A 19,275-nucleotide genomic window follows, 5' to 3' on the forward strand; every position below is an offset into this window, starting at 1 on the left:
ACTAAGGTGACTCACTACTCTAGGAATAATGTACTTCCTTCCGTTCTCTAAGTAAGCCATGTTCTTGCTCATCTCCTAGCTTCTACATGTGCTGTTATCACTTCCCAGGACACTCTTATTCCTCCTCATCAACTGACAAATTCTTACTCATCCTTGAGGTGTCAAGTTAATGATCGCATTTGCTACCACCACCCAGCTATGTCAGCTCCCTCTCCTGTGAGCTTCCCTAGTTCTCTGTTTCCCAGTCAAGGCACTGCTTCCTTTTTATTTCTCCCACTATCAGCTCTGTAAGAGCAAGAACAGAGACTCTTCCCCATCAGTGTTTCACCAGTGCCTGGGCCTGCCATAATGCTTGATGCTCTTTGAATGAATGGAGTCCAGACTCTTAGGCATGTGTCTCTAAAGTATTGTCTATCACCTGAAAATAAATATATCTGCAGGCTTTCTGCCCACCAGTGGGAAACAATATATTAAAGATTGAAGGCCTTTATTACAAGCCACAAGCCACTTTGGGAGATTTCTATTTCTGGAACATTATAAAGATGTTGGAGACGGTTCAGGAGAATGTAGGGGGCATGAAAACAAAGCTTAGGAGCCAATACATGGAGTGGGAAATCTGTGCCCTGACACAAAAACAGCACTCACAGCACTAGCTGCACAACCCAAAGCCACACACACCTCTTCAGAGGTGGCAGGGAGGAGGCAGAGTTCACAGTGGAAATATCAGAGGGACTTACTCAAATCAAAACTAAAGTCAAGGCTTGGATATTTCCTCTATTTGATGCCAAGTATTCAACAAATGTTTCTCCTACTCCCCAAAAAGAGTTAAAAACAAAAAAAAAAAAAACCTGATTGCTTCATATTTAAAACTAATTTGTGCTCCTAAACGTGAGCTATGTTTCAAATATAAAAGAAGCAGATAAAAACCAATAAAAATGTTGAATTCTTCCAAGACTAACTGTTAAGTTACATTTTTCCAAATTTCTATTCAAACATTTATTGCATTTGCCTTTTGAGCCAGGCTTTGTCCTAAATACTATTCAGAAATTAATAACTTGGTCCCTGCACTCAACAAGTTTACAGTATAGTGGGAGACACATACAAAGGGGAATGGAAATCAATGGTGAAGGGCAAAAATGCAAGGATGAAGGGGCATAGAAGCTATCGCAGAGCAAGTTCATTATTTACACACACACACACACAAAATCACTATAAAAAAGTAACATAATAGACCCAAGAGGACCTAAAAAAGTCCTATTTACTCTACTCATGGGTCTTAAACTTGAAAGTCATTTGGATTGTTGCCTCAATTCTCCAGTACCCTAAAAATTTGCATTCTTCCTTTATTTTATTCACCATGTTATTTTAATAATCTTAGACTAAAGATTGAGAAAACAAATTGAGTATTTTAAAACAATTTATCCCATCAATTAAAAAAAGATCTACACCCAAGTTCATAACAGCATTATTCACAAGAGTCAGAAGACGAAAGCAACCCAAGTGTCCCTCCATGGATGAATGGATAAGCCAAATGTGGTCTATACATACAATGTAATATTATTCAGCCGGAAAAAGGAAAGAAATTCCCACACACACTACAACATGGATGAGCCTCAAGGCTCATCTTTTCCTTATAAATTACCCAATCTCAGGTGTCTCTTTAGAGCAATGCTAAATGAAATAAGCCAGTCACAAAATGACAAATAACTATAGTTCCACTTACATAAGGTATCTAAAGTAGTCAAACCCATAGAAACAAAGCAGAATGGTGGTTGCAAAGGACTGGGGTAACGGGGAAATGGGGAATTGTTTAATGTATACACGGTTTCACTTTTGTGAGATAAAAGTGAAGACTTTGATCTTCACTGGTTGCACAACCGGGTTTCAGATTATATACTTCAGTTAAATACTTAACACTACTGATCTGTACACATAAAAATAGTTAAGATGGTAAATTTTATGTTATGTGTATTTTACCACAATTAAAAGTAAAAATAAAATTTTCAAGAGGGATCATGCTATAATGCTACATGGTGTATTGTCCTGAAGCTCTACTCCAAGAAAACATGATTGGGGTACACAAAGGCCCCAAATGTGAGAAAATTCAATACTTCAGTTCTTTTAGTCATGAATAAATACATTGTGATGAGAAGGATGAGCATACTTTTAAAACCTGTTCTTGCCTTTGTGGGGAAAACAATACAAGTAAACTTATTTAGGTCACAGTAGTTACTGTAAACATCCCAAGGAAAGCTTATTAATAACAGCCACCCACAAAGGACCTGGTTTCAACCAAAGAATGTCATGGAGTCAGTGAAAGGAAGGCTGGGGAAGAATTGTCATGTATTTTAGAAATAAGAATGTTAGCATCTTTTTGTAGTTCAACTTGGATTTAGAAATCACAAATACAGCCAATATTTTAAATAAGGAAATTGAACTAGATAGTGTCTGAAGGACCTTCTGGCTCTAAACCATAACAATTGGTTGCTTGCTTGATAAAAAAAAAAAAAAAAAGAAAAAGAAAAGAAAAGAAAAGAAAAAAAAAGAAAAATACCCTAAACATTTATGTCAATCCTTGATTCTGCTATCAGTGGAGTAACAGAGGCCACCTGCCTGAATCTGTTACTGTGTCAATGTGGAAATGTACTGGGCTAGGCCCCTGCCACTAACTTGTTCTATGACCTTGGGCAAGTCATTGCCTCTCTGTGGGCCTAATTCTTCTACTTTGTAGTGGGAAGGTTAGACCAAATGATGATGAAGGTCCCTTCAAGCCATTATAGCCTATGATTGAGGATCTGTGGAGCATGGTGATTAAGGCTGCAGAACAATGTGAATATACTTAATACCATAGAACTGGATACCATAGACTTGACCATAAAATGGTCAGTTTTATGTTGTGTATTTTGCCACAGTAAATATATTTACAATCATTAAAATAAAAAAGATAATAATCTGAGAAGCAAGAGAGCCACTCTAAGCAACAGTTTCTAATTAGAATAGAAGGAAACAAATGCCTCAACACCAGGCCTCTAGGCTTGGTTTTTACTTCTTTCTTTTTAATCCTTCGTGCCCAAAGAAACATGTAAGTACACTAAAGATGATACTATTAAAAGAAAAACTTTTCATAAAACAATAACTCTTTTAATATTGTATCTACCTCCACATTTGGCATTTGAGTTAGATTTGTATATATAGTCTTTATAAATTGAGTCTCCCCTATATGCAACGTGGTCAAGAGAGATGCACTCTGGACCAAATCTCACTCTCAGCAGAGCAACTACTCTCATTTCTTCCAGCCATGTAAAATAAGCAACTCATCTCTAGCTCAAAGGCAGGGAAATAAGTTTATTATCTTCTACCAGGATTTTCAGATCCTGGGGAGATGCCTCTGCACTAAAAATCAATACAAGATTTTTCAAGGTATTCAGTTTTGTCACTTGTTCAGAGACAATGGCCTCAGAAAAGAAGATGAACTGCCTTACTTCCTTTTCCTCCCTTTTTCTGCATGCTGCCCTTTAAAGACATGCTCTTTGTGCCATAAATTCAAAGGTTGCTTTTATGTCCAGTGGGGTGGAGGGAGGAAGCTCGGTGTGTTTTAAACGGTGAAATCTGTCAAAGTCCCAAAGGCTCTTGTGATACAAATCAGGTCATCCTATACAGCCTGAACCCCCAATTCCACAGAGGAAATAAAAACCATTTATAACTCAAAGTAACTAGCAGTAATAGGTCAATGCACTTGATTGGTCATGAACCAATGACAGAGACACTGCTTGGTGCCTCAAGGATGACAAGGGGTGGGGGTGCACCTAGGCCCAGCCCAACACTCACACTCCTGCTTCCACCTCCCATCACCACCTGCTGCCAGATGCAGGTAGAAAAATTATGTCCAAGGAAAAGGGGAATTACTTTGTCCACCCTGTGTCATCCTGTTCTAGACTGGCAGAGAAATGTCTTGGAAGTCCCACTCCCACCCCCTTACCCCACCAGTTTAAAATCCACTGAAGTTCAAGCTATCATAAGGGTCAAAATATTTGGACACTGACCTCTGCTATTCTAACAGCTGTGCTAGGATTGCCATCTCTGAATGGCATGCCCAAAGCTCCCTCCCAGCCCCACCCTCTCTGCGAGAGCCAAGGCTTTGAAATTCTCCTGCTTCCTTACTTTCTCCTAAAGGGAGACCATCCAGGGAAACAATTGAGGCGAGACTGGCAGTAAGATAGAAAAAAGTAGCAAAAAGGGAGAAAGAAGGCTTCCGAGCAGAACATTTATATGTGGAAGATGAGTAGGGCTGGGAAGATCTTTAAGATTACTTAATTCAACCCATGAAGACACTGAGAACTCAAAGCGTACGGTAGACAACAATGTTGGTCCTAGACTTCGGGGCTCAACCTCATGTAACCGTTTTGGAGTGGTTGACTCCTTTGAGAATCTGTTCAAACAATGGAGCCTGCTCACCAGAAAAATTGACATTTATACATAATTTCTAAGAGGATCCTGTGATTGCCTCTAGGACAATGTGTCCCCAACTAGCCTGATGATTCAACTAGTCCTGAAGAATCACCAGGACACCTGCTTACAAGTTAGATTACCAGCTCTTTTCCTAAAGTTCTAATTCAGTAGGTCGGCAGGAGGGTTTTTGTTTTGTTGTGTTTAATTTAGAAAAAACAAACAAACAAACCCTACAGGGGATTCTTTAGGCAAGCTTGAGGAACACCGCCCAGAGGCAGTAGGTCCCTAAACCAGTTGTGCATTAGAACCACTTCAGGAGCTTAATAAAAAATGTGGCTTTCTAAGGCTCACGCCCAGATATACTGAATCAAATTCTCATGGTCGGGGGTATATGTGGTTAGAGGTGATGCTGATGCCCAAGCTGGCCCAGGAACCACAGCTAAGCAACCCATGTATGACTTCATCCAGCTTGACTCATTAGCAATTTGGCTTGGCCAGAGTCTGATAGCTGTGATGGGCACCAGATCACTCACTGCTTGACATACGACCAACATGGAACAGAGTGCTTCATGCACTGAAAGTCTGTTTCCCTAAGGAAATTTGCAAAATATGCTTGTATGATCCATGAAGGCAGGGATAGTTATCTGTTCTGCTCACTGCTGTATTCTCAGTGTCTAAGGAAGCCGATGGCACACAGAAGGTTCAATACATATTTATCGAGTAAATTAACAGATGAATTAATTTACACACGCATTAAAATAACTGAAATCACTTAAGTTGGGGTATGACTGTCCAATGCATGTGTGAATCTGCAGATTTATTTCTATCACCAAGAAACCCTCTATCAAGAGTCCTCTAACTTGAAAAATCAATATGAAAATCACTACTATTTCAGTAATATTATCAGTATCATCACTGACCAAATTCTACGTAAATAGCACATTATGAAGTAGCAATTGTATCCTAAATTAAATTAGCAAAATTAAACCCAGCAGGATTATTGCTGTCAGTCTAAGGGCTTTTGGTACAGAGTTTCAAAAGTAAAGGAGCATTTACAGAAACCTAGGATGGATGACAAGCATTGTCATTACGTAACACATTTAGTGAGCACTTGTTTCGTGAAAAGGATCCTCGAAGACATTCCAGTCTATTCAGAGAGATAAGACATAAGCACATGAGAAGTTAACCATGAGATATACCCAAAGCAGCCCATGGAGACTGCCAGATGGGTGATAGAGAAGCCCTGTACAGGAAGTAAGCAGTGCCTGCTGGGAGGGTGAAAGAAAGGCTTCATGGAGGATGGAGATTTAGCTTGGACTTGAAGCATCATATAATATAAAACTAATAAGTAGTTCATGCTAGATCAAGGAATGGGGGAGCAAAAAACTCAGTTTGAAGACAATCAGTAAGTAATATTTCATTAATATTATTTTCATTATTATATCATTAATATAATTATGTATTTCCACTGTAGATACAAATAGAAAATATGACTAAACACTATAAATTTCTATAAGCCAACTACCCAGAGATTCCTTTTGGTGTATATTCTTTCAAGATTTAGTCTTAGTGTATTTGTTGTATATCTATTTACATATGTGCAAAGTTGTCTATGTGTATTTAATTTGGTATTTACAGATTTATACATAGATATACATAGCCCCATATGGGCACATATTCATATATGTACTTTTACAAAATACTAATCACGCTTGTGGTGTCCAGTGAGAAGGATCTCAAGGAGGTGCAAGAAAAATGTTCACACACCGGGCACAAATCACCATCTCTCTTGGTTACCCCTAAGTCCACACCTAGTATACACACTGAAAATGATGGTGCAAATTATTTAATGACATAAAATAACATTCTAACACGTTGAGGGAAAAAAAAGGAGGTTATCGTGTATGTGCCTGATCCCACATACACACTTAAAGATAATTAGCCATGTCTATGTATTATAATATGCAGAGAAAAAGGACTAGAAGAAAAGCCTCAAAAAGTTAACTTGGTAGTGGAACCTTGGGTGATATTTTCTTCTCTATGCTTTTATGATGTTCCAAATTGTTTCCGGTAAACATGCATTATTTTGTAATCTGAAAAAAATCAATGTAATAAAACATAAGCAATATAAAAACACACAAATAAATTCAAAACTGCCTGTGAGCGTCCTGCTCAAGATGCATCTTCGGTTTTTGAGCAGCTCAAGTCAAATTAGCATTCACAAGAAGACAGAAAGCAAAGCTCTTGTGTTGGTCAAGTCCTGACTTCAAGGCTCTTGGCCTTCTATGCCTGCCTTTGAGGTGTCTAGTGGGTGGGTCAGGTGTAGGGAAAGCAAGAAAGCCTTGCTAGGTGTCGGTGGGGGAGGAGGGCGCGCCTCCCTGAGCCCCGCCCGGCCACCACCAGCGCTGCTCTGACGGCCACCATTTTAACGCTGCTTCCCCACAGGCTGCAACGTGCCAGCGGTCTAGACTGCGAGGCCGCGGGCTGCACCGGAGCGCGCAGTATCTTTCCCCGGACTGCAGCCGCCCGCACCGCCTGCCACGGAGCCTTGGCCCGGGCCCGCGGTTCCCTCTGCGACGCCTCCCCGTGAGTCGACTGGGTCGTGGGTATCGAGGGCAAGCAAACAGAAACCCCCACTGCCCACCGCCGCTGCCGCCGCCAGGAAGGAGCTTTGTCATGCCCGGAGCCGGCGCCGGGCATCTCTTTGCCAAGTTTCACCTTCGGTGACACAACTTTTCCGTGTTTCTTTTTTAGGCAGCTGCCACATCACGAGGCTAATGAGCACACTAAGGTTTGTAATAAACCCGCCTGCCAGATACACAGGAACTGAGGGAGGCTGGTTGACCAGACCTTTCAGCGCGATCGTCGGGTTCCCAGCTAGCCGAAAAACAAATGTTCCCTGGAATGAGAGCATCTAGGAGCACCTTGTCCTGTTTCCAAGAGAATGGCTCACATTGTGCCCAGAGCTCCGAAAATCACTCACAAATTCAAGAGCTCTTGGAAGCCTTAATGTTCAATAAACCCCCCGAGGGGAGAGGCGAGCATACACACAGAGAATCAAAGGCAAAATAAACAGGTCAATCCTCAATACTTTCAAAGTCACCATTGAAAGAAGATTCTGAAAATATCTATGGGCATATTCAAGAACTGCACTCAGCCTGCCTTCTTTAGGTTGTTTACTTCTACTTTTAAGAGCTAGATAAATATTTTAAGAACCCCAGCTATTTACTAACCCTCAACTCCAGAAAAGTAACAAATGCTACCTACATTATTTGGAGCAAGTTTTGAGAACTGGGTTTCATGTTTGTTATGAAATTTACCTATAGCCATGCAACAGACCCATCACTGTTAATTACTGCCGTTAAGCAACGGTTCTACAATACAGATAAACACGACATGATTCCCAACTTCAAGAACTATAATTAATATGCTCGTTCAAGGCGTTGTGTCTCTGTTAACAAGATATATTTTTGGAAATATTATCTAACTGAAGGCAGCATAAATAGTATACAAAATAAAGCTTGCACTTTTTTATTTTTCCATTTAAAATGAGTTATATAAGTAGTGAAAAAGCTCTTCTATCGAGCTACACTTTGTTGTGGGGGGTGGATTTCTTTCACCACGATTAATATAGCTATCAAAGGAAAAAATCCAGAAATGAAAATCTTTCAATGGGCTCAGCTCACCCTGAGGAGCCCCATTTGGTTAATAAAAACCACTGACATCTGTTAACAAGACAAGGAGGGAGGGAAAGAAGGAGAGACGGAGGAAGAACGGGGTAGGGTTGAGAGACAAAGAGAAGGGAAATGAGACATATGATTCTGCTGGGAGACAGACTGAAAGCATATACCATGTAATGAAAACTAAAATAAACAAGTGGAGTTTTTACTCAACAGTGAATTAAGAGGATGTATAATCTTGAAGACGCAGGTGAAACAAGGTCCCAGATGCAGTTGTGGAAGAAAGTATCATTGTCTTTAAACCAATATGAAAGCCAAAGTCACCTGGCCAATGAAAGCCACAGTCACCGAGCCAATGTCCTGTAGCAGTGGTTCAAGAGAATGGCCAAGTGAAGTGAGATGCACGTCGGAAAGTGAAGTCAGAATGTCCCAGGCCAGAGAAGAAGGAAAGGGCACCCCAGCACAGCGCCTGATACAGAAAAGTCACTCAAACTATGTTCAGACGTTTGTTTAACTGAACAAAGACCACAGCCCTGGAGCAACCATGCATTTAGTATAGGCACACTCCTCCTAATTATGTCCAATTTGGTGAATGAAAGTAATTTTGTCTTTGTGAAAACCTGCATTAGAAAGACTCAGCTGTGCTGCCTAGGAAGGGAGTGTGATATAGTGGTTAGTGGTTAGGAGGTAGATTTGGAGTCAATCAAATCTGGCTCAAATCCTCACTTCACCGTCTTTTTAACTGAGTGACCTAAGGATGTCCTCAGTCTCTCAGTTTCTTCATCTGTCACATTGGAAGAATAGTATGGATATTCATTCTCCATACACTGAATGTCTATACATTATTTTGAGGAATTCATGAGATGCTTCATGTCAACTCCCTGGCCTATAGTCGGTGCTCAGAAAATATTATTATTTTTAGGACACCAGTCAAAAGTATTTCTCCGACGTAGCTAGGTGTTAGAAAGTCAACCATTAACTATTGAATTCTTTGCATGAAAGCTCTACCCCAGGCAATCTTTAGATAAAACGTAAATCTCCCTAGGTATTTATCAGATTAAGCCACCAGGAGGCTCTGAAAAAGTCTTTCTCTATCACAGTGCCTTCTGATAATGACAACAAAACAGGAAGTGAGCAGGGCATAGGACCAATGAGTTTCCACAGGTGCATGGCACATGCATTCATCATTTATTGATTACTACAAGGCCAAGCACTGTGCTAGTAATTTGCAAACCACTAGCGGTGTGACTTCATGTAAGCTACATGATCTCCATGAACTTCAATTTTCTCATCTCTAAAGTCTGTATGTACTAAGAGCTACTGTACTTCATTTGGCTGTCAGGATTAAATTAGATATATGTAAAAATAATGTTTGCCTAGTAAATAGTAACTGCTCAGTAATTTAGAGGCTACTACTATAAAGATAGCAGTGTTCATTATTGTTATTTGCTATTAAAGGATGAATAAAATATATCTCTGCTTAAAGCAATTCCCTAGCTTTCCCAGGTCATTCAACAACCACTCCTAGAATACTAACCATGTCCAAGATTCTATCGAATGCCCCAGTGTGGGGCACGGTGGGAGTCTTCCAAGAAACCAGAGGACAAGACAAGAAGGGTTACCAATAGGGGATGAAGAGTGTTGCATGGGGAGGTGGCCAAAGAGTGCATACAGGCAAAACTAATAGATGATGATAGAAATAAAAATAGGAGGCCAAGCGCAGTGGCTCACACCTGTAATCCCAGCACTTTGGGAGGCCAAAGCGGGTGGATCGTTTGAGGTCAGGAGTTCAAGACCAGCCTGGTCAACATGGTGAAACCCCGTCTCTACTAAAAATACAAAAACTTGGCGAGGCGGTGGTGGTGCGCACCTGTAATCCCAGCTACTCGGAAGGCTGGGGCGGGAGAATCACTTGAACCCAGGAGGCGGTGGTTGCAGTGAGCCGAGATTCAAGTCACTGTACTCCAGTCTGGGCGACAGACTGAGACCCTATCTCAAAAAAAAAAAAAAAAAAAAAAAAAAAAGAATAAAATAATAGCTGTCTTTAGGTAGGGGGAATGACTAGAAAGGGGCATGAGAGAACTTTCTGAGGTGATAAGAATGCTCTGTATCTTGACTTTGGTGTTGATTTTACAGGTTTAAATATTTATCAAAAATCATTGAGATGCACACTTAAGATTTGTACATGTTACTGCAGGTAAACTTCAATTACAAAAAAAGGAAATTGAATTTTACTGTTTTTCTTTTCTAATTTGGCCTTTGACTAGGCCTGCCTTTCACCAAAGCTTATTTTCTTTCTTCCCAGCCCTACTTACAGGGACCACAATAAAGGGACAGACATGTACAACTAGGGATTCCTTTTGGCCAAAGAGTGATTGTCCAGACCAAATCTGATGTCTCTGCAGGCAGGCCAAGTAAGCAACTTAGCTCTGGACACAGCCCTATTGTACTCCCTAGAATGTCAACCACAACCCTACACCAACAGAAGCCTTTGCCTGTGGGGAAGATCATTAGCCAGCGACACTAGTACTATTTCCATTTGAAAATCAATGCTAAAAGTAATTTCAAAGGGCAGAGGCAAGAATAGCCATGAGAACTGCTTTACAGTAATCACAATAAACAGTCATTGTAATTTAGACTCAATATTTATTACAACTCAGATCCCTTAATAAAATAGTCCTTCATATGTCCATTGTGCCCTAAGAATCAATAATTTATTTCTTTTCTAATAACCCCCCCCCCCACAATTTTCAGAATTAATGCTCTGGAAAATACTGCTTTAAAGGAAAAAAATGGCCATCCAATTCAAGGAGAAATCGGATCTGAGGCCTGGAGTGGTGGTCATAATGACTACTATATATCGTTTCACTTTCTTTAGGAAATTAATGCATTTACCTGGAAACCCACACTCTTAGGAAATGTTTCATCAATATATGACATTCCAAAAAGTGATAAAATGCCATGTTAAAAAATGTCAGAAATAAGATTCAACTAAGTTTGTCGAGCTGGTGTATTACAAATAGATAACCTACATTTCAAGTTAATGAAGACTAACTAAGATGACCCACATTGCACAGGACAATGAGCCTGAAATCCACTCTTCAGCCTGTGCTGATAAATCATGGTGACGATGTGTCTTCTTGATAGGGAAACAAACATCAGCGACTGCAGAAAATTAGTTATGCAGACATTTGTGTCCTGTACTAATTGCTAAAACTAGATTATGCGCCTAGTCTTCACATTTCAAAGATAATGTTAAGCTGAGCAAGGTAATAGACATGTAGGATCCCCTTCATCCACTCTACTTTAATGCTTATGGCTTTCCCCCCTCCTTCAATTGCTTAATCTTGACAATTATTGTCCATTCTTTCCAAATTTCTCAACTCTAAAAATATAAGTCAAACTGAAGCAGACACTAGAAAGCCTTTTTATTGGATATATTTGAAGAACTGCAACACATTCTGGTTGTTCTATGTTGATTGTAATTCCCAGAATAAGAAGTTGATTTGGACATAAAACAGCACAGCTGCAAAGAGACCTGGAACGCTAACAGTTTCATCTCCTTACTCACCGCCTTACAAATCAGCCCTCTGGCTTATCCAATTCTGATTCCAATTCTCTCCCTGATTCCAATTCTCTCCCCAGTCCTGACCCTGTCCTCAAAGCCACCCATAAAATCTCCCTGCTGTGGGCATAAACCTCAACTCCTTCCTTCACCCCACAGCTCACCCTCTGCTTCTTACCCAGGCCCCAATTCAACATCCATTCCCACTCCAACCTCACCCACATCTCCAGACCTAGGACACATACTAACCCCTTTAAATTATTTGAACTGTGCTGAAAAGAGGCTTAGAGGAAGCAGTACTAAGCTAGAAAGAAGATTCAGTACCCCTCACCCATGCCCCAACTTGCTCCCCCTTCTAGCTTTAGCCTTTGTCAATAAAGAAGCTACACGCTGCTACAAATAATGATGAAGAGGACTTGGGTATAATGTGGACTCATCTTTTCCACCTATCCCGAAGAACAGACCAGTATTTCTGATTAGACATCTCCCTGGTCACACCTCCTTAGCAAGGCTATGATCTACCTCCTTCAGCACAGAAGAGACCGTGTGGCTTATGACACTGTATGTAAAACCATGGGACCATGATGTCAGAGTGAAAAAACAAGTCCCTACATCAGTAATAGACAGATGATCATTGTTACTTTTTAATCAGAGGTCACCAACCGCATAATGTCTTGCCGGTAAAATACCTCTAAACATCTGCTTTTGCCTGGTCCAAGTCTGAGAAAGACACTTGATGAAACCTATTATAGTAAACCACAATGATCAAGATGATCTTTTGGAAGGAATTCAGGACTCAAGCCTAGATATCTGCTGGCTGCATGACCACAATGCCCTGTCCTTCTTAAGTAGGATAGGATAGAAAGACTATTGGAAAGGGCCAGGAAATGAACAAAAAACGAACTGTGGTGTAAATGCATGGGGCCACCATAATCCATTACAACAGCAGCTGTACAAGTGGCTGGCTTCTTGGGCTATGCATGGACTTGTCCTCCATTGTCCAGCAGCCAGCATGAGCCCAGCCTGACAACAGTGCTGTCTCACCAAGAGAACCCACAGCCCACAGAGCCTTGAAACTTGCCTGGATATCGTGGCTGTTAGGCTAAGCACAAAGGAAAGGGTTGTTGAAAAAAACACACCCAACTCCAAACATGTAGCCACAAACCTAAAGACAGTTTTGAAAGTGAGAATTAGCTAGCATTTTTACTTAATCCAAAAAAGATTTGGTTTTATCTACAGCAGCCTACAAGACTTCCGATGCTACAGGAAAACTGTTGCAACAAACCAGAAACAGCCTTAACTGAGTGCTTCTCCAACAGAAGACTGCTGAAAAGATCTTATGTGACAAGGTAGAGAAGAGTGAGTCAAAGCTAAGAGAATATCTGCTTGAACAAACAAATATTATGCTTTCTTCTTCCCTGAAATGGAAACAAATCCTCCAGTCCAAGAGCCGCGTGACTCAAACTATATACACATCTGCCAATTTTAAAGTTTATACGAAGCATAAATAAATACACAAAAGGCAACTGGCTGCACAAGAGGCCTTTTTAATAGTTTCAAACAGAATCAAGGTCCCCGCCCCCTTTCCAAAGAGAACAGCCTATCTTGTCTGGCTACATTTTTGAAAAGGTTATGAAAAAGATCAGTGTCCATCACTGGTCTTAACCTCAGTAAGTTGAAGAAAATGTCATTTAAAAAGACAATCAGCAATTTATATACTCTTAAGGCCATATTCCATTCAGCAGCACAAAATAATTTACTGGAAACCTACTACTTGTGCTGTAAAAGCTCTGGAAACACTGTACTCTGTAACAATCTATGTAGTTATGATACACTGTGGGTATGAGCCCTAACCGATGGGGGTGGGAGGCTGAATTTAAATGAGCAGTAGACTCTGAAAACAGATTATGAAATTCATTCAAACTGTTACTAAATTATTTGATTCCATCCAATCATCTGTCACACCATTGTTCAAAATCAAATGTGTGTATATTCAAGGTATCTATGAAATGCTTGATCCTATATCTTGCTATATTACAAAGAATATGCCAATTAGTTTTTCAGCTTAAAAAATTAAAGATGACCTATATATAGGAAATTTGTAAGTAAGGAAAACTCTTCAGAAATATGGTCAACATATATAAACTCTAGTGACTAGAAGATAAATAGACCTTGAACCTTTCATCTCTAATATAAAAAGTAGTCTTTAAAATTTAGTCACATTAAGACTTTTCACATACGTGAAAGAAGAAAATACTAATGGCTACTACACATTTACTGTTCTGAAAATGCTCTAAATTCAACAACGAACAGAAAGGCTGAAATGACAATCTTGCTCTTAGCAGCCAAAAGCTTCCCATCTTCTCCGGGAAGTAAACTCCTTTCTTAAAAGTTGCCTTGTAAAATTAATTTATTCTAATTACAACCATAATTTCAAGTGCTAATTACACAATTCCTACAGAGGTATGCGGTTTCAAATGTGGTGAGTCAACACAAGAAAATGTTATGACACATGTCTAGTACAAATTTGTATTATTGAATTACAGAAACCTGTCCTGTTTCCAGATGCATTAATCCGTTCTGGACAACTGCAAATTATATTCCTAAAACAGAAACTCATTTTCTTTGAATGAATTTGGTTTCAGGGTCTCCCAAGGGTAGCCTGAAATAAACCTGAAGTAACCACCTGATAGAAATCAGGAACCAAAGTTCCAGAAACAAACGTGAAATACTCCCAGATTCAACAGGGGAATGAGGTGCCTAGATCAATCTGGTGCTACATTCTTTAATTACATTTACTTCTCTGGGCCCTCAGTGGAAAACAAAACGATTTAATGACCCCGAAGTCATTTTCCTTTATCATATAAGTGCCTGTTTGAGACTCAACAATTAGGAGAGCTCTGGAAACCTACAGCTGTAGTTCTACTTTCCAAAGTTACTCTTTTACTTGGGATTGAATGCTAGCCTTGAGCCAGACCGGGGGCCACAATGACCCGTGTGACAACGTATCTAACCCCTCCACAAACTCGCGGAACCTTTCGTCACCCTTTCGCCTAGTTGGGGAAGAAATGGCTCCATTTGGAAACAAGGAGAAAGGCCTTGAGCTGTTGAAGACTTTGACAACTTTCCGCGGGGGAGGTCTGGTGCTGCCCTAGAATCTCCCGGGAAAGAAAGCTCTGAGAGATGGGGAGAGGCGAGAAGGAGGAGAGGAGAAAAAGGAATAGAGAAAGGAGTGGGAGTGAAGGGGGCCTGAGGGATCAGGGAGAAATTAGGGCCCCCATGAACAAAACCCGGGACTCCCCACGCTGCAACCTCACTTCTGCAGTGGGGACTCAGCGTGGGTCGCTGCGGTCCAGTGTGCTTGGGGCCCTCAGGGCTAATCCAGCCCACTCCAGCGTCCGTTTCGTGGCCATTCCGGACACTTGCACCTAAGGCACCTGCCGTTCCCCACTGCTGTTCCACATTCCCTCTCTGTGCCTCTCTCCGCACCCGGGTCTCCAAGGCCGCTGTCTCCAGTTTACATTCTGGAGCTAATCCTGGTCCTCAGAAAGGCAACGGCTAGAACCGGCAGGGGGTGGGGGGCGTCCCCTTCCTTTGCCTTAGTTCTCCCCAGCCTGAGCACCGCTTTGCTGCGCCTCCCCAACCCGCCGATGGGAGGCCCCGGGCAGAGGCGCGCACTCCAGGGGGACCAGTGGTCCAGTGCCCCGGGCGAGGTGACTGAACCCCAGCAAGCAGAGGAAGAGGATTGCCCCCTCCCGCGAAGGCTCACTCACGCTGGGCACTAGTGGCAAGGGGACAACAGCCTTTGTTCTCCTGGGGTTTGGCGAGGCTGTGCTGCCAAAGCCCAGTGCGGGCGGCGCCAGGGCACCAGGATTGCTCAGTTTTGCACGCGGCGTGTCGAAGGGTGCAAACTCCTGCCTTCCCCGAGGGGTGGGGTGGATAAGGAGTTTGGGATTAGGGGGTGTACGGGGCGGGGGGAGGGGAAGGAGAGGGGGAGGGGCTCTGCATCTCCACCAGGCTCTTTGTTTGCATTGGGGGCGGGGAGAGGGGGCTGAAGGTGGGTTCAAGCTTGGGTTCTGAAAGCAGGGCACATTCCTGAGTATGTCACCATGTTGCACGCGCGCAGCACACATATGCACACTCGCGCACACGCACACACATGCACTCATACAGACAGGCGGCCGACTGTCAGCAGACAGCGCGGTTCCCGGCGCTCCGGGCTGCAGCAGCTTCGTCTGCCCGCAGCGCCACCACCGTGCGTCCAGAGCGGGAGTGGAGGAGGCTGGAGGCACTCGAGGGTCGACAATTCCGCGAGGAAGGAGGGAAAGTAGTGCAAACCCAGATCCACCCCCCAGCGACCTCTGCCCCTCCTTTTCTCCCGGGGTCGCAGAGGTCATGGGCAGCTTAAGCTCCGGGAAGGAGGCAGGGAGCCGCCGGAGGGCGGCGCGCACGCGAGGGGGCGAGGGAAACGAAGGAAAGGAAAGCAGGCGGACTCGGCGGGCGGGCTTACCCTTAGAAGCATCTTTCTCCTCTTTGGGCTTGGTCACCTTTCCACTCATAGATCCCAGCTTGCTTGACAAGGTTCGCTCAGAAGACAGAAGTCCTCGCCGAGCGGGCCGGACTTGGGAGAGTGCTTAGGGCGGCAAGTCTCAACCACGAGCTCCCCTCGGTGTGGTTCGGAGCGGAATCCGCTTTTCCCCACCGCTGCCGCCGCCGCCGCTGCCTACAAGAGAGTGGGGAGGAAAGGAGAGGGGTGAAGGAGGAGCCGCCGTCGCCGCCGCGGCGATCCGGAGCGGCCGGCCGCGGGAGGAGCGGCTCGCCGCGCTCAAGAAGTGAAGAGACAAAGCCGCGCGGCGCTTCCTCCGCTCCCCGCGCCCTCAGCTTCTGCCCGCCTGCGGAGAGCCACGCTCGCAACCCCCGGGGCGGCCGAGAGGAGCGGCCGGGACTCCCCGGCTTCACTGCCGGCCTCCCTGGGCTCCGCGCGGGCCGCTCGCTGGGAGTTGCCTGGGTGGGCTGCCCGCGCACTGGCAGGCTGCTTTCCCCCGCCTCTCCCAATCCGCTGCGGGCCGCCAACTCGATCAAAATAAAACCCCGAGGAAGGTTTTTAAAAAAATCAAAACAAAGATAAAAATATTCACTTAAAAATAACAAGCCTCCCTGAAAGGGAAATGTTTGAACATGTGATGAGCAACGTGTGAGCCTGTTACACCGCAGAGTCGCGCAGCTTCTCGCCCGAGGGGAATCGGGAGGAGAGGGTCGCCTCTTTCCTTTCTATTTAATCCATTTCCAGGTTTCTATTATTTTGCCAAAAAGGGGGCCGGAGTTGCTCGCCGGCGGAGGAGTGGGAGACGATGGCCCTTACCTGCTCTCTTTCTCTCTCTCCCTACACCCACACCCCCTCGGAGCTCGCCCGCTCCCTCGCTCGCGCTCTCCTTCCAAAGAACTCTCCGGTCCTAGAGAGCCACGAATCAACACCGCGGCGCATTCTATATAAACGGCAAGGTGTGGGCACGCGGAGGGTGGGGGCTGGCGAAGGCGGGGCCTCACAAAGCCGCCTGCCCGCTGTAGTAAAAGAAGAGCTCGGCAGGGGCGCGCCGACGTCAGCCGCGGATTGGCAAAACCCCGGCGAGCCCCGTGTAGTGCAGGCGAGCGTGTCTGCCGGGCGTCCCCTGGCCCCTCCGGGGCAGGGAGGGCCTGCGGGTGCCGCTGTAGCGGGCTCCCACCGTTGACCAAGGAGATGGAAGCCGGGCGCTCCCCCCACCCCGGCCCCTGTAACTCCTCTGCTCCTAGCGCCTGCTTTCCCAGGCCCGTGCTGGTCGCCACCTACACTTTGGGGACTCCCCTGTTGGCAACTGCTCGCACCGAGCAGTGGAATCTCAGTCCAGGAGTCGACGACTTTTCGCTTCTGGCTAGCTGTTCAAGTTGAGACAGTCGGGCTCTCATGGGGCAGAGAAGGGCCCTCTGGGATCTGGGTGTCACTAGGTCAGAGGGTGAAACTGACCGCGGCGGCTGCCACCTCCCACCCCCACCCCCACCCCCCACGCAGGCCCCTCCTCCTAGGGCTGGTCGCTCTTGTTGGTAAACTGGAAGCACAGAGTGCCCACCGCCCAGGATGGCCAATCCCAGGCAAACGGGTGAGGTGGGACTGGGGGCGAGTGCTGAAGAGGAATAAGTAGGATTGAAACGTTGCCTGAGGAATACTTGTGGCAAAACCCAGAGAGAGAAAGAGAGAGAGAGAGAGAGGAAGAAGGAAGAGGAGGAGGAGAAGGAAGGAAGGAAGGAAGGAAGGAAGGAAGGAAGGAAGGAAGGAAGGAAGGAAGGAAGGAAGGAAGGAAGGAAAAAAAGGAAAGGAAAGAAGGAAGGAAGAGAAAGAAAGAAAGAAAGAAAGAAAGAAAGAAAGAAAGAAAGAAAGAAAGAAAGAAAGAAAGAAAGAAAGAAAGAAAGAAAGAAAGAAAGAAAGAAAGAAAGAAAGAGAAAGAAAGAAAAGAAAGGAAGGGAGGAAGGAGAGGGAGGGAGGCCGGGGAAGGGAAGGGAAGGGAAGTTAAGGAACGAACTAAGGAAGGAAGGTGATTGATAGTAGTCAGGAAATAGCCCCTGGGGCATCCTGGAAAACCTTTTCTGCGGTGGCCTTTTTTTGTGCATGTGAATCCCTGGTAGCCTCGCGCTCTGTTGAGGGACTGGGGTGGTGACTAGCAGGACTTGGTCCTCAGAACCGTCCATTAATCAGACCTTAGACTTCAGCCTGGCCATGAAGGCGCGGTAGCGACTCCCATGCAGAAAATTCGTTTTCCCTCATCCTACTCAACCCCACCCCCTTCTTAATTCGGTTTGGTTAATGGCATTAAACCAGGCGAAGAAATCATATAGATGGATTAGTCTTACTGAATCCCAGGCGGTAACTCAATTACAAGAGCCTGCTGTGGTTTTCAAGACCAGGAGTGTGGGCTCCCCCTGCTCCCAGTCCAGGTCTAAAGGTCGGCAACCCTCTAAACTCAATTTGCAGCCTCCATCCTCAGTCTGAGAGGAACTCCAGGCCCATTTTTCTTGTAAATAATATCTAATAATCTGGAGCTCGATGACACAATGTGATTATCCAACCCAAAGTTAGACCATTAATTAATATCAGTTGTCTGGGAAGGAAAACATTTCTCTTCAAATGATCGAATTCAAAAGGGTTGGAGGTTTAGATGGGTTTAGAGGAAAGGTGGAGGGGAAGAGGAGTCCTACCCCAAATCTCAGCATTGTGCAGTATACCCATGTAATGAACCTGCACATGTACCTCCTGTATCTAGAATAAAAGTCAAACATTTAAGAGTCATAATAATTTACACCCAATAACAGTAATCATCAATTTAGCTGCATGCTAAATGCTTTACATCATTATCTTATTCCATCTTCACAACAACCCTAAGGACATGTTTGTTCTGTTGTTATTTTCCTTTCACAAATAAGGAAAATGAAGCTCAGAGAGGTAAAGTAGCTTGCCAGGAGGTCACACAGCTGGTACATGGGGGAGCATAGATCACAAAGATAGGCGGCAGGCTAGGATACCTGGTGGGTCTGTCTCTAAAACCAGTGTTC

At 44.1% G+C, this 19,275-nt stretch overlaps 1 protein-coding gene across 2 annotated transcripts in view; it reads right to left on the minus strand.

Annotated features, from left to right (window-relative positions):
• The window catches only part of FGF13 (fibroblast growth factor 13), a 612,099-nt gene that overhangs the window by 576,802 nt on the left and 16,022 nt on the right, over positions 1-19,275 (minus strand). The window contains exons 1-2 of one of the 2 annotated variants that reach the window (XM_050776163.1): positions 17,057-17,209; positions 16,205-16,417 (exon numbers count right to left, since the gene is read on the minus strand). In XM_050776163.1, coding sequence (XP_050632120.1) covers positions 16,205-16,253 — 49 coding nt within the window. In that variant the 5' untranslated portion in view covers positions 16,254-16,417; positions 17,057-17,209. Of the gene's footprint in view, positions 1-16,204; positions 16,418-17,056; positions 17,210-19,275 lie in introns of those variants that run through there. The other variant, XM_050776164.1, reaches the window with a different exon arrangement.

Source organism: Macaca thibetana, chromosome X (genome assembly GCF_024542745.1).
Source record: "Macaca thibetana thibetana isolate TM-01 chromosome X, ASM2454274v1, whole genome shotgun sequence".
In the NCBI taxonomy this organism is placed as follows: domain Eukaryota; kingdom Metazoa; phylum Chordata; class Mammalia; order Primates; family Cercopithecidae; genus Macaca; species Macaca thibetana.